Here is an 18,600-nt window from a genome sequence, read left to right on the forward strand (position 1 = left end):
ATGATTAATATGTATAAGTTCAGGAAGGGAGAATGCAGGGAGGAAGGGGACAAGCTGTTTTCACTGGTGGCCAGCGATAGGACGAGGGGTAATGGCCACAAGCTGGAGCACAGGAAGTTCCGTCTCCAGGTGAGGAGGAACTTCTTTACTGTTAGGGTGACAGAGCAGTGGAACAGGCTGCCCAGGGAGGTTGTGGAGTCTCCTTCTCTGGAGGTCTTCAAAACCCGCCTGGATACCACCCTGTGTCACATGCTGTAGGTGTGCCTGCTTGAGCAGGAAGGTTGGACTAGATGGTCTCTAGAGGTCCCTTCCAACCTTAAATATTCTGTGATTCTGTGACCTTACTAACCTCAGTAGAGACTTGGATACTTCCAAAACTCAAACACATTCTGATTCACAACCACTAGTCTATGAGACAGTTACAGAGTTGAGTTTCTTCAAGAATGGGGAGCAGCAGAATATTTAGCCAAAAAAAAATCAGCATTAGACAGTCAGTTTATCTTTTATCAATCGTTGCTAAAATTAATAAAATATTTCTAAACTGGCTATTTATATTTATTCACTTCATGAAATCTCAAAATTCCTATTTAAAGCTACTTATATTCTCATCTTGCCTACCTAGGCCCTTTTCCCACAGCTGCCTGAAAACCTGGGCCCTTTTCTTCCTGTTGGCTTGTCTGAGAGTCATTAATAATGCTGACTATTTTCATAAAGAGGATATTAAGCACATATGTAATCAATCTACATTCACTTCTACCACACTTCAGAGCTCACATACCTAATAATTAACAGCCATTTATGTATCTGCAGAGATTTATTCCTGGTTCACTCTAAGCTTTTTAAGGTTTTAACCTCTTTACTTAACCTTTCCATGGCATCTTTCCAGATAATAGTGGTAAGTTAAAAATCTTTTATTCTTTGTTTATCATGTTTCCTTTTCCATTTCTTGAACCTAGTAAAATTCAAAAAGGCCAAAGTGTTTCTACTTCACCTTGAAAATATAGAATCTTCAAAAAATCAGTTCTACTATATGCCTCTGTCTTGTATGTGTTCTGGATCATACAGAGGCCCTTTCAAATTCTATAGACCTTGAGTTTATATTCTGCTTTCAGGCACCCAGAACTTGAGAATTTTCATATTTCTGAACAAAATTGTCCAGACTACATTTAAGGAAATACTTCCTGCCCTCCCCTACCCCCAGTACCTGCAGGAAGGGCTCACTTGCCAATCTTCCCATTTTTGGTTCTATTAATTAAGGTGACCACTGAAGTGCTGTAAAATAGATAAGCCTCTGGGCTCCAGTAGATCTATGTTAACTTGTCAGCTAAAAATAATTCCTCCACATGTGATTGGAAAACAAAAGAGAAGAGTATGAAAATACAAAAATGCACAATTTGTAAAGCAGTTACGAGTCACTGACATCTGATCTCCTCCAGAATTTAATTATTACCATAATAATAGTATGATTAATGATATTGGTCTCCTCTTAAAGAGGAATCTTAACTTGAAACAAATAATACGCACATAGAGTAAGTTTACTTTTTTTTTTTAAATTTGAGAAACCATTGCAACCATTTTTCCCAATTGTTATCTTTTTGCATGCCCACAAACCCTCTCTAACACAGAGATGTTTCTTGGGAGAAGCAGCAACAGTTTATATGGAGATAACAGACAGCAGATGGAATGCATGGTGGCTGAAGTGACATAACAAATATAGAAATCTTTACTTATTATCTTGGTCAAAATACACACACAAATACATATGTATACATATATAATATACATACATATATACATATATATGAAAAACCCAACTGCTTATAAAAAGATTAGGCAGAGAAAGCAAAGTATTCCATGAATTATCTGTAACTCCAGTCTGTCTCCTCTTGCTTATTTGTTCCTCCTGCTCCATTTCTCACTTTCTAAAGCCAAATAGCAATTTTCAGGACATTCCATTTCTGTGGTCTGCTACGTATCAGATTTTGACTGTCACTGATACTGTCGGTTTCCAGTGCCCCCTGGGCTGCAGTTGTAGGGTGGGCCCAGATGCCCTGCAGCGAAGCACAGCCAGGAGCAAAGTAGGGGATCCGGACACATGTGCAGCTCAAGGGGATGTTGGACCCTGGGGGGCACCAAGGACCTCCTGCCCTGCTGCTTCTCCCTGCAGGTAACTTCTCCATGGATTTTTTTTTCTTTCTTTTTTTTTTTTTCTTTTCTAATATGAAGTAACCATACACAAGTTTGGCTATACTATAGCTATTTGGCTATATATTAATTTATATTGTATATTTGGCTAGACTAGTTGTGGCACCCTTCATCCTGTTTCTCCATAATATGACAGAGTCCTGATCTGGAAGCGGGCCTCTGATACACTACAGCAAAGATGCTATGAATTTGCATCTCACTTCACTTTGTAGTCTTCCTTGGCACTGTATCTTTTTGCAGAGTGGAGGCTTTTCTTCAGGTTTGGTTTGCAACCCAGGAACCTCCTGGTGCTTCCTGCATTGTGCAGTCTGCATCTCATTCTCCCCAAGTCCCTGAAAAATCTCTCTGGCATCTGTGAGGCTTTACTATCTAACTGCTCCTTGAGGCATGCAAACATGCCTTTCCTCAGAACAAACTTCCTTGCTCTGTGCTGAAGGCTCCTTCCTTATTTTCACTCTCATTTCTTTATCCCACTCCATGAACATCTACCAGATTAACATATTCAATTACTTCTTTGGGGAGAAGTTGCTGATTCTTGAAGAAAACAGTGCAATCAATACTAGATGAACTAGCAAAGCGTGCTGCAAGAATGGTGGCAAGTTAACGGCACAACAAAATACGGTGGGAATTTAGCAGGTTGATTAGAATTAGTACACAGGCACCTAAGTGACACAACTGCATTAATTTGCCTTGATTATAGCCCTCTCCCCAGGGCTAATCAACTTGCTGTCTGCAATAGATGTAGCAGGCCATCCTGCTTCCAGCTTCCAGGCAGTTTCTCCAGCCAGAGCCCAAGGTTTTCCATGCAGCGTGGTGCATATGCATCTTGCAGTCTCACCATCTATGATTTACAGTCTTCCAATCAGTTATCACTAATGCCCTTCTTGGTCTTTCCAGTACTTGACTAATAATTTTGCTTTATATATTCTATGCTACTATAATTTTACTTTGAATTTTTTCTTCCCTTTCCATTTAAAACATTTCTTCCTTATCTAGCACTTACAAATAGTGGGCGGGAAATCCTCCTTGTGCCAGACAGGATGAAATGATTTTAAAGGAGACTGACACACACCGATTATCCGGATACAAATGCAAGCAATATTTCTGAAAACCTCGCATTGGAGACATGGATCAGAAAGCCTGAGGTGAAGGAAATGGAGACAGCAAAGCTCGTGCAGTGAGTAGGAAGTGAGTCAACATTGGGCAGTTCTTGGTTTTGGTTTGTGTTGTGGTTTTTTTTTTTTTTTTTTTTTTTTTTTTTTTTTTTTTTTTTTTTTTTTTTTTTTTTTTTTTTTTTGCTTTTTTTTCCCTCCTTAAGTTCTTTCGGCTTTTCCCCAGGGAGGAATTTTTCCTCCTGCCCTTACTCTTAGTGTGCCCTTTCCTCCCACGGGGCTGCTCTTTGCTTCCCCTGCCTGGAGGACCTCAGGAATGGAGCTCTCGGCCAGGAGCCCCGTGCTGGGCTTCCCGCGCCCGCCGTGGGGCAAGAGGGGTGGCCATGGAGCAGGGCTGCCCTGTGCAAGGTGCAGAGTTATGGGGAAGGGAGGGCTGAAAGCGCGAACTTGGCAAAAAGGCGCTTTCCTCCGCTGCCATCTTGCTCCCAGAACAAAAACACCTCTCTGCTTTGTTCTGATGTTCTGACATCTCTCTCTCTCTCTGCTACCTTCGGCAGCAAAAGATGACCGGAGTCTCTGCCTTCTGAAGGCTCTGACACACTGGATCAAAAATATCAAAAACAGGGGTGGAGGAGGTACAGTAATTAATCATGTCTGTTTTCCCTTCCTATTTAACGCTTCAGACTAACCTCTTTCAAGCTTTTGGTGGTGGTGAAAGGCAGGTGATCTTCATTCATTACTGCCTTAACATGACTCAGTCGTTAATCAGCCCCCTTGCTGAGAACACAGGCTGTGTTTGTCCATCTCCACCTTCCAGGCATGGGTCTGTCTCAGCAAAACTGATGCGCTTTTCTGAGGACTTATGCTTTCTCCCCATGAATTTATAATTTTTTTTTTCTTTGTTGATTGAGCTCCTGGTCTATCGATATAAAACATTTTTCCATTTCCTGATTTCCTTATGTTGTTTTCTGTCCCCTCTCCAGTTTTTAAACTTCACTTTGAATAGTCAAGTGTTGATGAATACACAATGTGGTTCCCTCCAATGTCAAAGTCTTTGAGGTGAAACCTAGTCTTTCTCACTAAAACCTAGTCTCACTAGTCTTTCTCTTGTAAAGAGGTTTAAGGATTGTCTCAGTCCTTTTTTCTTCCAGAATCGCGCCAGTGATTTATGGTGAATTTATTCTTTGCTGTAAGCATAACTTGCATGCAGAATCATGGCTTAGCAGAGGACTGCTCTCCTACCTTGCATAACCATTGCTGCCATATCTGAGTGAGCAGATTTCTTGTTCCTCCCCGTGTGTTTTGATTTGCACTTGGCAGAATGTAAAGGGTATTATTTAGATTGCCCCACCTCTTTTTGCAAGCAACCCAACCCAGGATTCAGATGAACCATTTTTCATCTTTTTTTTTTTTCTTTGTACTTTAAGCCTTTGTTTTTGATCCCATACCTAACCCCAGGAAGGATTTTCAATGCTATATTAAAAATTGTGTCACCATTTCTTTCTTTCTTTTTTTTTTCTTCTTCTTCCCTGTGAATCTCACACTGTCCTGAAGAGGCCTCTCCCTTTCCATGAGTCATTAGAAAAGCAGTCTAAGGTGCCAAACTCTGATACAGTGTTCCCTTCCCCGTGATACCATTCACAAGGAGCAGATTTCTTGAACAGACGGGTGCTATAATCTCCTAATGCTTTATTTCTCTAAGTGTGCAACAAGCACAGCAGTATCACCATAGAAAATAATCCCAAGGCAAGCACAGGAGCCAGAATTTTACAGCTCAGGAGGGTTTTCAACATCTGATTGCCTGTGCCAGTGGTATCTAGCTAGTACTCAAAGATCATTGTCAATAAAGCTATGTTAGTTCAGTTATTTAATAAATCTATATTAAGCCTTATACTTAAAAGTTGCATAAATAACAGCCTGCTACACAGCATGTTCCAAATGTTTTGCACTTACCTGACTCATTAGACTGACCTTGTAAAGTCATTTAGTAGTAATAGCTGCCAAAATAATTCTTAGGACCATTTTAACTACGTACTTAACTTAGTACTTAACTAAAAACTTAGTGCTTTTAAACAATGACGAGGCTTGTTTCCCAAGTGGAATTCTCTGGCTCTGCCTTTTAAAATCATCATTTCCGCAAACTGCTGAGTAGCTTTCTAGGCATCCTGAAAAGACAGATATTCAACTTCCTTTCAACCCTACTGCTTTCAAGGTTTATTAATGTTTAATAGCTAAACATTATTGCAGTCTTGCTCCAGGTATTGCTGAAAGATGATCACTTTGAACTCTGAGCGCTGTTGTTTTACTGTATGTACTGTATGAAGCACTGTAAAGCTTCATAGCATCTTAGCGTACAGACTTGGAGCTATAAGCAGTAGGTTACCTGAGATGGAATTTGTCCTTGACCCTATCTCAACACTGGTTAGGATTACTGGTGGGATCAGAAAATATCCATCATCCATCTTAGCTTAGAGAAAGCAAAGTGCTAGGAATGTCACTGCAAATTTCATCATGATGTTTCTTTTTCTTTCCCTTTTATGTATGAAGAGCATAGGAGGGGTTCACTACTATTCCATGCAGAAAGATGAATGCCTGCGTAACTGAAATGGGCTGTCAGTAGAGGCTGTTTATTTTCAGTGATCTTAAGAGACCTCCCCAGCAGTTCTTAACTTAAGCAGTTCTTAATTGTTTAGTTCTTAACTAACCAATTAGTGATCTGAAAGCATTCACTGAAAGGGTTCAACACTGCATAACTCTTCAGAGATATTACATTTGCAAATAAGAAAGTCTGCCTTGCTTAAAATAACTAATCCAAGTACAGAACAGAATTCCCTAAAAGCAAGTTTTTCTAAAAAAAAAACTTGTTCCTAAAGCAAGTTTTAATCTGTCTGCAAATTGCTATTGTATTGCTGTAATGTATTGTTAGACTGAGGGGAAGAAGGGGGAAAGTAACTTTGGAACTTTAGGGCTAGGTCTTAAGACTCTTAATGTAGCAATCTTGAAAAATTTGGAAAAGTATGTAGTTTCAAATGTTCTAGACATACCTAGGGAACAAAAAAATGGGATGTGCATGTGTTTAAAAAAAGGTATTTGCAAAAAAAGTATTTTACAAGTGCAGCATCTCTGACTACAGTCATCTACTTGGAGATCAAGGAAAGGGAACCAGGATAACTCTTCCTACTGAAAGTGTGGCTGGGAAATGAAGTTTCCCACTACTTTGTATTACATATTCCTGATATCCTGCCAATGACTCCCATCTCTCCATTTTCTGTCACATGTGTAAAAAGCTTCTCTGTTTTATTTCAGGAGACATCTTATGCTGGCATTGACTTCCTCTTTATTCTTGAGCACATTTTACGTGAGTGCAGCCATGGACTCCAAACCCAATATACTTCTGTTCGTGGCTGATGATCTTGGCATTGGAGATATTGGTTGCTATGGGAACAATACCATAAGGTAAAGGAACTCTTGGTACAATACATTTAATGTTATATAACCTCTATCCTGGGTAATTAAACCTAGTTATAACTTAAGAAATATTCTTAATCTCTTAGTTCTCTTAATCAAAGACTCTAGAATTGCAGTCACAGTTTTCTCTCCTTCTCATGAATGAATTTTTCATTTTCTTCTTGCATGAGCTAAATTTAGGCAATACATCCAGTGCTTTTCCAGAATCCCTAATCCACTTACTTGTTGCCCTCTCCAGGACAGTCCTGTGGGTGGACCCACAGGATGATGTTCTTTCAAAAGCAGTGACTGTGGTGTCAATATGGTTGTGCACAGCAGTGGGTGCCTGGCACTGCACTAGTGGTGACTACAGTTTGGGAAGCCTCTTTCACTCATCATGATGTTGTAGTCCATCCTCCTAGGAAAGCTAGGAACCCATGCAAGTTTAAATGTGTAAAGGTATCACTGGATTGTCACATCAATAGCATATTATGAACATGGAACAAAAAACTCTTGGTTCCAAGACCTCTAAATGCTCAGTAAGATTTCCTGACCTAATGAACAATGAAATTCAGGGTGCAGACCTGTTAGAAGTATTTGAGTAGAGGAGTGCTGTTTTTTTTCCTGGTAAGTCTTTCATTTTCAGTTTTATTTTCAAACTGAACAGTGCCAACAATTTTTAAGTTTCTTTTCAAGGTTGCCAGGTACACTCTATGGCTGTGTCCCAAAAATGGATTCTCCAGTGGCTATAACCCAACAGTCTTAGAGCATGTTCAGAGAAGACGTTTCTCAGGAGCAGTTCAAAATTTTGAGCTTTTCTTGATAATCTGTTGAAATAAGTTTGATACTACCTTGCTTCTAATAACATGAAACTGTTGTTTAGGACCCCGAACATTGACCGTCTGGCTAGAGAAGGAGTGAAACTTACTCAGCACATTGCTGCCGCTCCACTCTGCACTCCGAGCAGAGCAGCTTTTCTCACTGGCAGATACCCCATCAGATCAGGTTGGGCCTGTTTTTAAACTACAGATTTCTCTGAACTAAAATACAGAATATGTATTGGAACAGAAGATAAGAGAGCTATTTCCTTGGCTTGTGATAGGAAATACTTCATCAGTGGCTCTGACTTTAGGTAAATGTCTGAATGGGAACCATTGCCTCACCAGCTGTTAGACTTTTAACATTTTTTTAGGCTATGTGGAAGATGTGTATGATACAAATAGATTAGTAGGGAGAAATGACAACATTAAACAATATCTGTCACTTCTTTACTGCAACACAGCATGGTGCTATCTGTTGAAAATTCTCTTGGCAGTGATGGTTAGAGGTGAGGGCCTGAAACAAGAGTCCCAAATGAAAAGGACAAGTTCAGAGCCACTGTAGTGCAGTAAGTTACAAAACTCCACTGAAAAATGAAACATGGGGTCCATTCCAAACTTATTTATGGCTTTTGGATAATTTTGTAGGTATGCTTTTCTCAATAGGAGCTATATAGGAAACATATATGCAAAGTAAGTGAAAAATCAGTGTATATATTGGGTTAACTATCTCTTAACTGCTGTAGTCATTACATCTCTGGCATGCTAATCTAATGTTGACTGTAGCTTCCCTTTGGCTTCCGTAATTACAGCTTATACAGAGAAGAGAGTCTATGCTTGTGGCTACACCAAAAATTTGAGGTTTTTACTCGCAGAGAAGGAGTTTTATTTTAATCTCTTAGCAACAATGAAATCAAGTCTTTTTGTAAGACTTTAAAGATATACGGTGAGGAATTTTATTTTAAGCATATAAATCTTATTACTCTCAGTAAATCGTAGATTTTAACATCTTTATATTCAAAACATCATTTGGAGATAGGGAAATGCAACTGTTATCTCTCACTTTAGACGAAGAACAGGGAGATTGAATTATTGCAGTTGCTCAGAAAGCCGGAAAATAAAATTTACTCTATACTGTCACCACTGATTTATTCTCAATTTGATGGTAAAACTGGTGTCAAAAAGCATTTGCTTTAAAATACAGCTCCTGACTACCTGAATTACTTTAGATACAGCACTGATAATATGATGTGACTGACTACAAAACATGTTTGGCTTTACATCTTATGAGGAGCTCCATCAGCTTCAGATGAAGCACCTGGCTCGGAGACTGACAAGAGCAGCCCAGCCTCAGCACGCACGAGGGAAAGGCATGCACACAATGACCTGGATTGTTTTTGTCAGGGATGGCCTCCAGCAATCGGTACCGAGCGCTGCAGTGGAACGCAGGGTCAGGAGGGCTCCCTGCAAATGAAACAACCTTTGCCAGGCTGCTACAGAAACAAGGTTACACCACTGGGCTGATAGGTAAGCGAAAAGGCTTTATCACTCATTTGAAGAGCGACCTAGTTGTATAAAGGAAATCTGGGAATTGTGTTCACCCCAAATAGTCCATTACTCATAGTTATGAATGTTCTGAAAGATGGAGAGGATAAAATACTCATGTTTGCAGCAACCCTAAAAATTACACAGTTTGAAGATTTTATAACAATATTAATGCCAGTATAAGGGACTTGACACAGGGGAGATATTAAAAAAAATAACTCTTGGTTGTAATGAATGAGCATTTATTTCTCTTGACCTAAAATCTTTAACAGTTGGTCCACCGAGTTTGGTTGTCTTGGCACAAAAAAGACAGTTTGTGCCCACAGAGCAGAGGTTTGTGCTGATAAAGCTGGAGTGTCTCACAAGTGATGCTGTGAGTTCCCAGTGATCCACAGCCCTGCAGCTGCTTCCTCATATGAAACCAAGCTGCGTCAGTGTCAAGAAATCACGGTATTCAGCACATCTTTCTGTCTGTAACCTGGGTCAGACCTGGAGATCTTCAAGATCCATAATTCTTCTGTCAAATATCTTTAAAATCTGCTAGCAACATATCTTTCTTTCCTGCTATTCAGCGTTCATTACTGTACTGCAAAGAATCCCTTCACATAAATTGACTAAGAGTCAACACTGGTTCCCTTAAAAACAGTGCTTGGGTCAGATGTGCCCAATCCATTGTCATCTGCAGTGTTAGGATCACAGCAGTGATTGTCATCTGCAGTGTTAGGAAACAGACACAGCCATGTTGAGACAAGAACTAACTAAGTGCAGTCTTCCTGACTGAGCTGATAATTACATGGAGATTACCTACCACAACAAACCTTGGGGTCCTCTGATCCAGCAGCTTTTCTAAGCAGACACCAGCTTTTGTCTGGTTTATACATTTCCATCTCTTTCCTATGGAGTAGAGACATGCTTGGGAAATCATCTTCCTGAGCCTGGTGATTAAGATATTTGTTAATAATAGGCAAAAGTTCACTACTTTTGTAACATTATGTTAATTACTATTAATGAAATTTCAAGTCAGGCACTTGAAAGTTAGAAAGTCACTGTATTAAAGGAATCTGCAAATTAGAGTACCTTCAGTCCTGTAACTGAAAGCCAATGAAACCCTATGCTTATGTGATCCTCATCACTTCAGTAACTGAGCGTGTTGCAAACTTATCTGTTTATTGCATGGCAGTTTGGGAATCTTACATTATGTTGTGACATCCACTTGATCAGGCATTGAATTTAACCAGCATCCTTGTGCACTGGGGAATGCTTTAATCACCTTTATTCACATAGGGAGTGACTTACTGAATTACTAAACAGTTCCTCACAGTGTTATTTTGACTTTTTGTTGAGTTGTCTATGTTAATGTTCTAATTTCTTTCATGCTTTAAAACCTCCAGGAAAGTGGCATCAAGGTGTAAACTGTGAATCCTTCAGTGATCACTGTCACCATCCTCTGAACCATGGATTTGACTACTTCTATGGCATGCCTTTCACGCTTCTAAACAACTGCCAGGAAAACAAACCCCCAGAGCTGGATGCAGCCCTTCAAGCCAAGCTTTGGCTTTACAGCCAGATAGTTGCCCTTGCTGTGCTGACTCTCACCGCTGGAAGACTGACTGGTTTAATTTCCGTCTGCTGGAAGACAATTGGATATTTTACTTTGGTTGGCTGCATCTTCTTCATTTCTTGGTACTCCAGTTATGGCTTTGTGCAGTACTGGAACTGTATCCTGATGAGGAATCACGATATTACTGAGCAGCCCATGAGGCTGGAGAGGACTGCGTCACTCATGCTGAAAGAGGCAGTCTCATTTATCGAAAGGTAACTGATTGTCTGTCGTTTTCCTTAAATGAGGCAGGATGTTCTGGGCTCTTCTAGTAGAGTCTGTTCTCTAGAAACTAGAGATGGATCTTAATAACTGAAACTTTGAAACATTCCAAATACATAAATGTATAATCCCCTTTGCTTGCACTTAAGGTGTAACTATCCTGAATATGAGCTTACAGCAAATGAGATGTATTTAACCAAATGATATATGATTAGGAAACTCACTCATAAATGCCTAGATAGAACGCTGCAGATTACACAATTATTCCTGCTAAAAGTCCATTTAGAAGTTCATTTTCACAGCATTCAAAGAGTTGAGAAGAAAGTTAAGATGCTCCATGTTCTAGCCTCAATTTCCTCTTCTGCCTGCACAGCCTTGAGCAATTATTTCTGTGTACCAGTTGTCTTTCTCTAAAGCAGGAAATACTTTTATTTTCTTCAAGGCTATGAAAACAAATATACTAAAACTATTATTCACCCCATTAGAAAATCTGTATACATGTTAAATATGAATCATAGAATCCTTAAGGTTGGAAGGGACCTCCAGAGTCCTCCACCTAGAGCACGTGGCACAGGGCTGCATCCAAGAGCATTTTAAAGATCTGCAGAGAAGGAAACTCCACATCTTCTCTGGCCAGCCTGTTCCAGGGCTCTGTCACCCTCACTGTTAAGAAATGTTTCCTTAAGTTCCTGTGGAACTTTCGGTGCTTCCATCTGTGGCTGTTTCCTCTAGTTCTAGAGATTATATCCAGTTGCATTTAATTAAAAAGCATCAGATTTGGGCACCTAATTTACTTAAGCACTCTGTACATGCTCTGCCTATCTACACATTAGAATTTTTAAATAAGCTTGACTTAAGGAGTCTTTCCTATATTTTATGCCAAAAGAAATCTTCTAATCACAATCAACAGAGATATTTTGGTTGTGGGTACAGTCTAGACTCAATGCGGGAGTCTGTATGAATGAATGTAATTTAAAAAAAAATTCGAAGTGTATAATTTTTTTTTTTTTTTCAAGAAACAGGCACAGAAAATTCCTTCTTTTTGTCTCCTTTCTTCATGTTCATACCCCACTTTTTACCACAGCAAGATTTTTGAGAAAGAGCAGACATGGTTTATATGGAGACAATGTAGAAGAAATGGACTGGATGGTGGGTATGTGTTGTGAAAGATTTCTTTCAAACATATGCCTGACATGAAGAGATCTGGGTATTTTACGGCAGGAAGCTAAGACATCTCAAAAAGTCTCAACTGCTAAAATCTTCCAGTGCTTTTTTAAAACTTATAAATATCTTGATCTTTCTGTTTGCTTAATAGGAACCTCGCTGACTCTTTTTTTTATATTTGAGGTAAAATTCTGGATGCTCTTGACAAAGAAGGTTTGAAGAATAATACATTCACATACTTTGCCTCCGACCACGGAGGACAGCTGGAGGCTCAGGATGGATCTGCCCAGTTAGGTGGCTGGAATGGTATCTATAAAGGTAAGAATTACAGTATGACTTTGCATGAAGGTTAGAAACAGGTATTTAATGAATTTGCCTTGCTCAGGCTGACAGGGATGGAACGAGCTGCATTGTTTTCTAGATGAAATATAGGTTTTATGCAGGGGTGCTTTATTCTTTAAATCACCTTTCCTTTCAGTAAGATGCAAGCTTTATTACTCATCTCTATGATAAAGGTGCTTTATAGTTTGATACCTATAAGACATTTGTTTTTCTAAAATTGAAAGCTACAGAAAAAAGTGCAAGGTTTTGACATTTATTTGTCCTTTTTTCTTTCTTCTTTCCTTCCACAATAGGACTTCTTCCTGATTTACTTGTTTATTTTTCTTATTATACTTCAGAAATTGTACCTGCCTAACTAATCAATATGGAATAGCATATGAAGGGCATATTGTGCCATGACTTGCAGAACCAACTTAGTCCCTATATGCTTTCATACTCTACCCAAAACCAGGGATTGGCAAAAAATTCAAATGCCATTCACACTGGTCTCCTTAGTCAAAGAGGGCTTTCTGCATCTCCCTTTCACTGTGACACGTTTCAGCCTGATGGGTAGTGCAGTGGCTTTTTCATGCCAAAAGAATAGGGCTCTATTGCCTGTCCTCTCGTCCACTCCGGCAGTCTTGCTTGGTCAGGCAGCCTCATACTATGACCCGACACGAAGCCCAAGACATGACCAGTACAAGAAGTGACAAGACAAACTTAGAGACGATTCAGATCTCACGCCCTGCTATCACTGGTGAACTCTCCACTTCTTGCAAAGCTTCCAATGATTTAATTTCATAAATCAGGCTGCCTCCAATTTAGAGCTCACCTGAACTACTCCCCACTGCACAGTGGAAGTCAAAGACTTGAAAATTTGGCTTCCACAAGGTATTTGTCACACACTGCTAAGCAAAGGAGGTTCCCTTATGAAAGGGAAGGGCTTTCACTTAATACAATAACCTTACTTCTCATTTCTTATTTCCTCTCTTTGCATGAGAAGTGGCTTCTCTTCACTTTCTGGATGACAATACTGATGCATCAGACTGATGGGATCTAGCAAGGATAATGGTTTTTGACACGCTGAACACCTCAATTAAAGTTGAGTTTTTCATTGGGAGTAAGATAAACAGTCTTCATGTACCTACTATCAGGATGCTTTATTAGGATACTTTCTATTAGTAGCACGTGGGAAAAATGGACTTCCCTGCCATTTGAAGGAAAGCGTGTATGATGTGATTTCATAGATTCAAATTTTTGCTTCTGAGTTTGGAGATGTTAAAATAAGCACTGAGGAAGCCAGGTCCAAATTCCAATTTCAAAAATGGAAGAGATGCATGAAACCTTGGGAAACACAAGTGCTAAGGGCACATATTTTGAAGGGAAGTATCCATGACTGGAAAGAAAAGCAATAACATTTTGAAGGTGTTCATTAACACCAGGGCAGTAGTTCCTAAATCTTATTAATTTTTAAAGAGAATATCAAATATTTCTTCAATCTTGTTCGCTCTTCCAGTTTCCAGTCCTTCCTCTTCTTTTTTTTGCTGTGAAGCTGTTCAAAAACATAAGTGAATGCAGGCGGGGTACAAAATGGAAGGAAGCAGAAGATGGAAGTTATTTTATTGTTGTTGAGTACATAATTTTCAAAGGCAGATTTGCCATACATATATTGCATTTCAGTCCTTCTGAAGTATGTGAAATCGAGTGCAAAGAAAGAGTCAAATCTTCCAGATAAACAGAGCATTACTGTGTTTTTTTTTGTTGTTGTTGTTGTTGTTGTTTTTCTGTAGATTCAAATATAACAAGCCAATTAATGGCTTTGTATTTTGTGATTGCCTTGGAATTGCTATTATTGGTTTATTTCACTGCAGGTGGAAAAGGCATGGGAGGGTGGGAAGGAGGAATCCGTGTGCCAGGAATATTTAGATGGCCAGGAGTGTTACCTGCCAATATAGCTATCGATGAACCTACAAGTCTTATGGACATTTATCCCACCATAGTTCATCTGGCTGGAGGAACATTACCTCAGGACAGGTATGCAGACAAGAAAACATACTTGCTGTGGCATCTCTTGTCATATCAATGACTGTTATTTTGCTTTTATTATGAGGTGGGTATTAAAAAGACTTTTTTTTTTCCTGTGCTGTTGCAATTATATACTGCAACATCGGGAGATACAGGAGGCTCTAGAATTCATAGGTTCAGGCAAGGCTCTGAAATCTCCAAATGTGTAAACATATTTGTTGAGTGCTTGAACTAAAAAGAGTACACTAATGACCACTGGACACCATAAAGGTCCCTGACTGAAGAACATCCCAGTGATAGATATAGTGATGACGGAGAGAAGAGAAATGCAGGCAGGAAATTCAGAATTCTTTTCCATTAACTTTTTCTCTTCTCAACACCTGCTCAATCCTATGTCATAGAGGAAAAAATAGATGTCATGAGTGAACTCTGACAGATATGCCCACAGGTGCTTACATGACCCGTGTAGTTAATTATTTCCAAATCCCCCCGAAAGTCATTAAACTTATGCATGTTCCAAAGGTTTTATGAGGCTCCTTTGAAAATGGCTGTATGTAAACAATTTTGAGATCAATAATACTGTTTTACCTAGGAATAATAGCATTTTATCTAGAGATTTAAAATATTAGTTTGACATGCTGATGGCTGCTGTAAATGTATAGCCAAATTACTACGTAAGCTCTTTAGCAGCCAATGCAAGGACAGTGATAAGTATGCAGCTCATTCTGTCAGGTTTGCCCCCATTGAATACCCCTCTCCTCATCACATTAGAGTAATCGATGGCCAGAACTTGATGCCGTTACTGCAAGGACGTGTTCAACACTCAGAGCATGAGTTCCTGTTCCACTACTGCGGGTCCTACTTGCATGCAGTGCGGTGGCACCAAAAGGACAGTGAGTATAAACATTTGTTTCATGCGAACTGCAAAATATAACAAGCATTTCATCCTCTTGATAGCCATCGTCCTAGCTGACAGGTATTTTGTATGATGGATATTTATCTACTCTGATCTCTGATATTCTTGAAATTATTACGAATGATGTGTCAGTGACTGGACAGCTGGAGATGTCTCACAGCACAAAATGTGTATAATATACCGTAAATAGATTATAGGAGGTGCATTGAGAACATAGGCTGTCTAGTATTATGAGAGATGGTTTGCTGTTTTCTTCATATCTCTAATGTTTGATATCTCCAAATCATTATTGAATGTAGACAGCCTGTTTACTGATGAATGTGGGTGAGGAAAGTAGTGAGGATAGGAGAATCTGTCTTTAGTAAACACATGTATTGCTATTGTTTGAAGACATTTTCCATTTTCCTCTGTTGTCTTCTACTTGTGTCATAACATTTCTTTCCTGCCAGGTGGAGCCATCTGGAAGGCACATTATGTGACCCCAGTCTTCCATCCACCTGGGGCTGGAGCTTGTTATGGAAAAGGAATTTGCCCATGCTTTGGGGAAGGTGTGATCCACCACGACCCTCCACTGCTCTTTGATCTCTCACGAGACCCTGCTGAGGCCAAACCTCTAACAGCTGAGACTGAGCCCCTCTTTGACACTGTAATAAAGAAGATTAGAAGAGCCACAGAAGAGCATCGCAGGACACTGACTCCAGTCCCAGAACAGCTCTCCTTCCACAACATTATTTGGAAGCCGTGGCTGCAGCCCTGCTGTGGGACATTCCCCTTTTGTTGGTGTGATAAGGAAGGTGACAGCACACACAGTTTGTGAGATGGATGCCTAACAAGAAGTTCTGTGGCTCTGAGCTCTCTGCTGACAAAGCTGTCAGAAGATGATCATGTCGGGGCACAATAATATTTTTTTTTGTCTTGGAAACAAAAATAAAGGAATGTTGAACAGATTTTTTATCCTTTCATTCTTCACAACTAAGCAAAAGCCGTAGAAGATTCCTTTTTTTGTGAGTGGAAAAGGAGTTGAAACTAGATCAGCTTTTCAGATTTGCATCTAAGAGACAACTATAGATGTACTTCCAAAATGTGCCACTCAAGGAACACAATTGGAAAAGTCTGTAGAGAGCATAGTATATGGTGCTGGTGAGGTAATAGCAGGTAATCATTAAGAAATAATAGACTTCTGAGGAACTCCAGATGCTTGCATATCTGCTCCCAAGCTCATGGTCATACTGTAGACAAACACAGTGATTTCACTCTTTATTGCTTTCTCATTCCCTGACTCTGAAAATATACTGTTCAATTCTGTTGCTTTACTAATATAAAAATATTGCTGTATAAAATACACTTAAACACCTGAGCCAGAGTGAATCTGATTTAGTGAAGGATATTCTTCAAGTTCTAAAGAGCTTTTGGAACAGATCTGTGGGCAACAATAATGTATCACAGATAGAATAAAGTACAAAATGTTGAAGTCCAAAATAACTCTACAACAGATGCAACAAGGAGTTGCTCCCCTGAGGGTGGTGTTTTTTATATACTTCTTTGGTAGATAAAAAAAATTGAAATAAAAGGATGCCAATAAAAATGTTTTGGATAAATAACTCACAGTGTTTTAAAGTCAGTTATAAAAAGGTATTGTTCACTTGAGAGTGTTATTGAAATTAATGCTTAAGAATAGTTAGCAGCAGGATACTTAATTTTTAACTACTTACAAACCACTCAGATAAAGGAACCTTGACAACATTAGTACCAAAAAACAGTGATGTGGCAATGAGTCATTTTTTTCTAAATGTGTTAAATTCACTGAAATTCACTGTGAATTTGCAGAGATTTTATGCCTTGACCAGTACTGAGGATGGTTTTCTGCAGCAGGTAGATATAGTCTGAAGTTTTTATAAGCACGCTGGTAAGACATTCTGTAGGAATTGGGATTTGGAGAAAGTAAAAGGAAACTGCTTATTGATATTGATAACCCTCCACCCTTTGCAAATGGTTGCAACCCCTCCAAAACTTGCTCAGCCAGTTCAGAAGTTCCCTCAGGAAGATTCTTACCCGCAAGAAGGAATATCAGAATGCCAATATTTGCTTTTGTAAATCAGACATGTGAGAATAGCTAGATAGAGGATGGCAGTATAAAGCACACCATGATACAAAATTTAAGTGTTTGCTGGCAGAGAATTCCTGTGTAGGCAGTAGTGAGTAAACAGTGGCTTCCTGTGCTTCGGCACAGTGAAAAACAGGTTATTTTAGGGGAAGCAAATTCTGCAAGGCTCAAGAAAAGAAATCATCTCCTTTCTGCTTTGTTACCACAAAGCTGTAACTCTAATGTAAGATTTTGCTTGAAAGTTTAATTCTACTGAAGGCAATAACTACTCACAGCTGTAACCTCTGCATTGCATGACTAACTCGGTGCTAACAGGATGCAAAGTCCATACTAGCAGAATGCCTCCTCCACTCACAAATCCTTTGTTTTGTTATGAGGGAAAAACTTGAATAATTTTATTTTTTTAACGCCGTCCAGCAACAACATGTGCACATCTTCAACAGTGATCACGTGGTGAGAATGATGGAAGCAGAACAGAAAAGCTAAAAGGCTTAAATTTTAATTTGAACTGAAGACATATAGATGCTTACAGTGTTAGCAGCTTTTAAGGAATCATCTTTCCCAAAGCACAATGTCATTTTCAAGAAATTACCTTTGCACAGGAAACATCACAAGCATGTTATGTAATCATACCATATAAGTATTAAATGGATATTGATAAAAGTAGGCAAATTTGCCTAATGTGTCCATTATGAAAATAATCAAATGTGAGCAAAGTGATCAACAAAGCCACGTGTATAAACGTGAGCAAAGTGATCAACAAATCAAACTGCCTTCAACTCTACTTGCCCCTCCAGCAGTTTTATACAAAACTCATAGTTTAACCTGCTACATCTTTCTGTCGCATTTACTTCTAAATACAAAATTACATTAATATTAATTAATATTCAAGGTATTCAGAGCCCTGAAATGTCAACAAATCAACAGATACTGTTATTTACAGGCACACATTATTTATAGCATCTCTTTGGGGCACTGAAATACAGCAGTGATGGAGTTTATCCAGGTCTGTATAGAATTAGCGGCCCTGGGAATCTAGGCACGGCAGCAGCCGTGTTGTGCCAGGATTTCCAGGCTGCTTTGTAGTGGCTCAGCCAGGAATTTGTGTCAAACTTTAACCT

At 39.3% G+C, this 18,600-nt stretch overlaps 1 protein-coding gene across 2 annotated transcripts; it reads left to right on the forward strand.

The window, feature by feature from the left end:
* The first annotated feature begins 3,187 nt into the window (after window positions 1–3,187).
* On the forward strand, window positions 3,188–16,303 carry LOC112944029 (arylsulfatase D-like). 2 transcript variants are annotated; one of them, XM_026035358.1, is made up of 11 exons: window positions 3,188–3,393; window positions 3,875–3,952; window positions 6,624–6,773; window positions 7,648–7,769; window positions 8,987–9,109; window positions 10,519–10,942; window positions 11,966–12,102; window positions 12,297–12,431; window positions 14,306–14,468; window positions 15,231–15,352; window positions 15,825–16,303. In XM_026035358.1, the coding sequence occupies exons 3-11, from the start codon at window positions 6,634–6,636 to the stop codon at window positions 16,190–16,192; spliced, it is 1,734 nt and encodes a 577-aa protein (XP_025891143.1). In that variant the 5' UTR covers window positions 3,188–3,393; window positions 3,875–3,952; window positions 6,624–6,633; the 3' UTR covers window positions 16,193–16,303. The 2 variants fall into 2 exon arrangements, with proteins under 2 accessions (XP_025891143.1, XP_025891144.1); XM_026035359.1 differs by lacking the exon at window positions 3,875–3,952.
* Window positions 16,304–18,600: the final 2,297 nt, after the last annotated feature.

The sequence above is a fragment of the Nothoprocta perdicaria genome, unplaced genomic scaffold, assembly GCF_003342845.1.
Source record: "Nothoprocta perdicaria isolate Ctin4 unplaced genomic scaffold, notPer1 scaffold_159, whole genome shotgun sequence".
Lineage (NCBI taxonomy): Eukaryota > Metazoa > Chordata > Aves > Tinamiformes > Tinamidae > Nothoprocta > Nothoprocta perdicaria.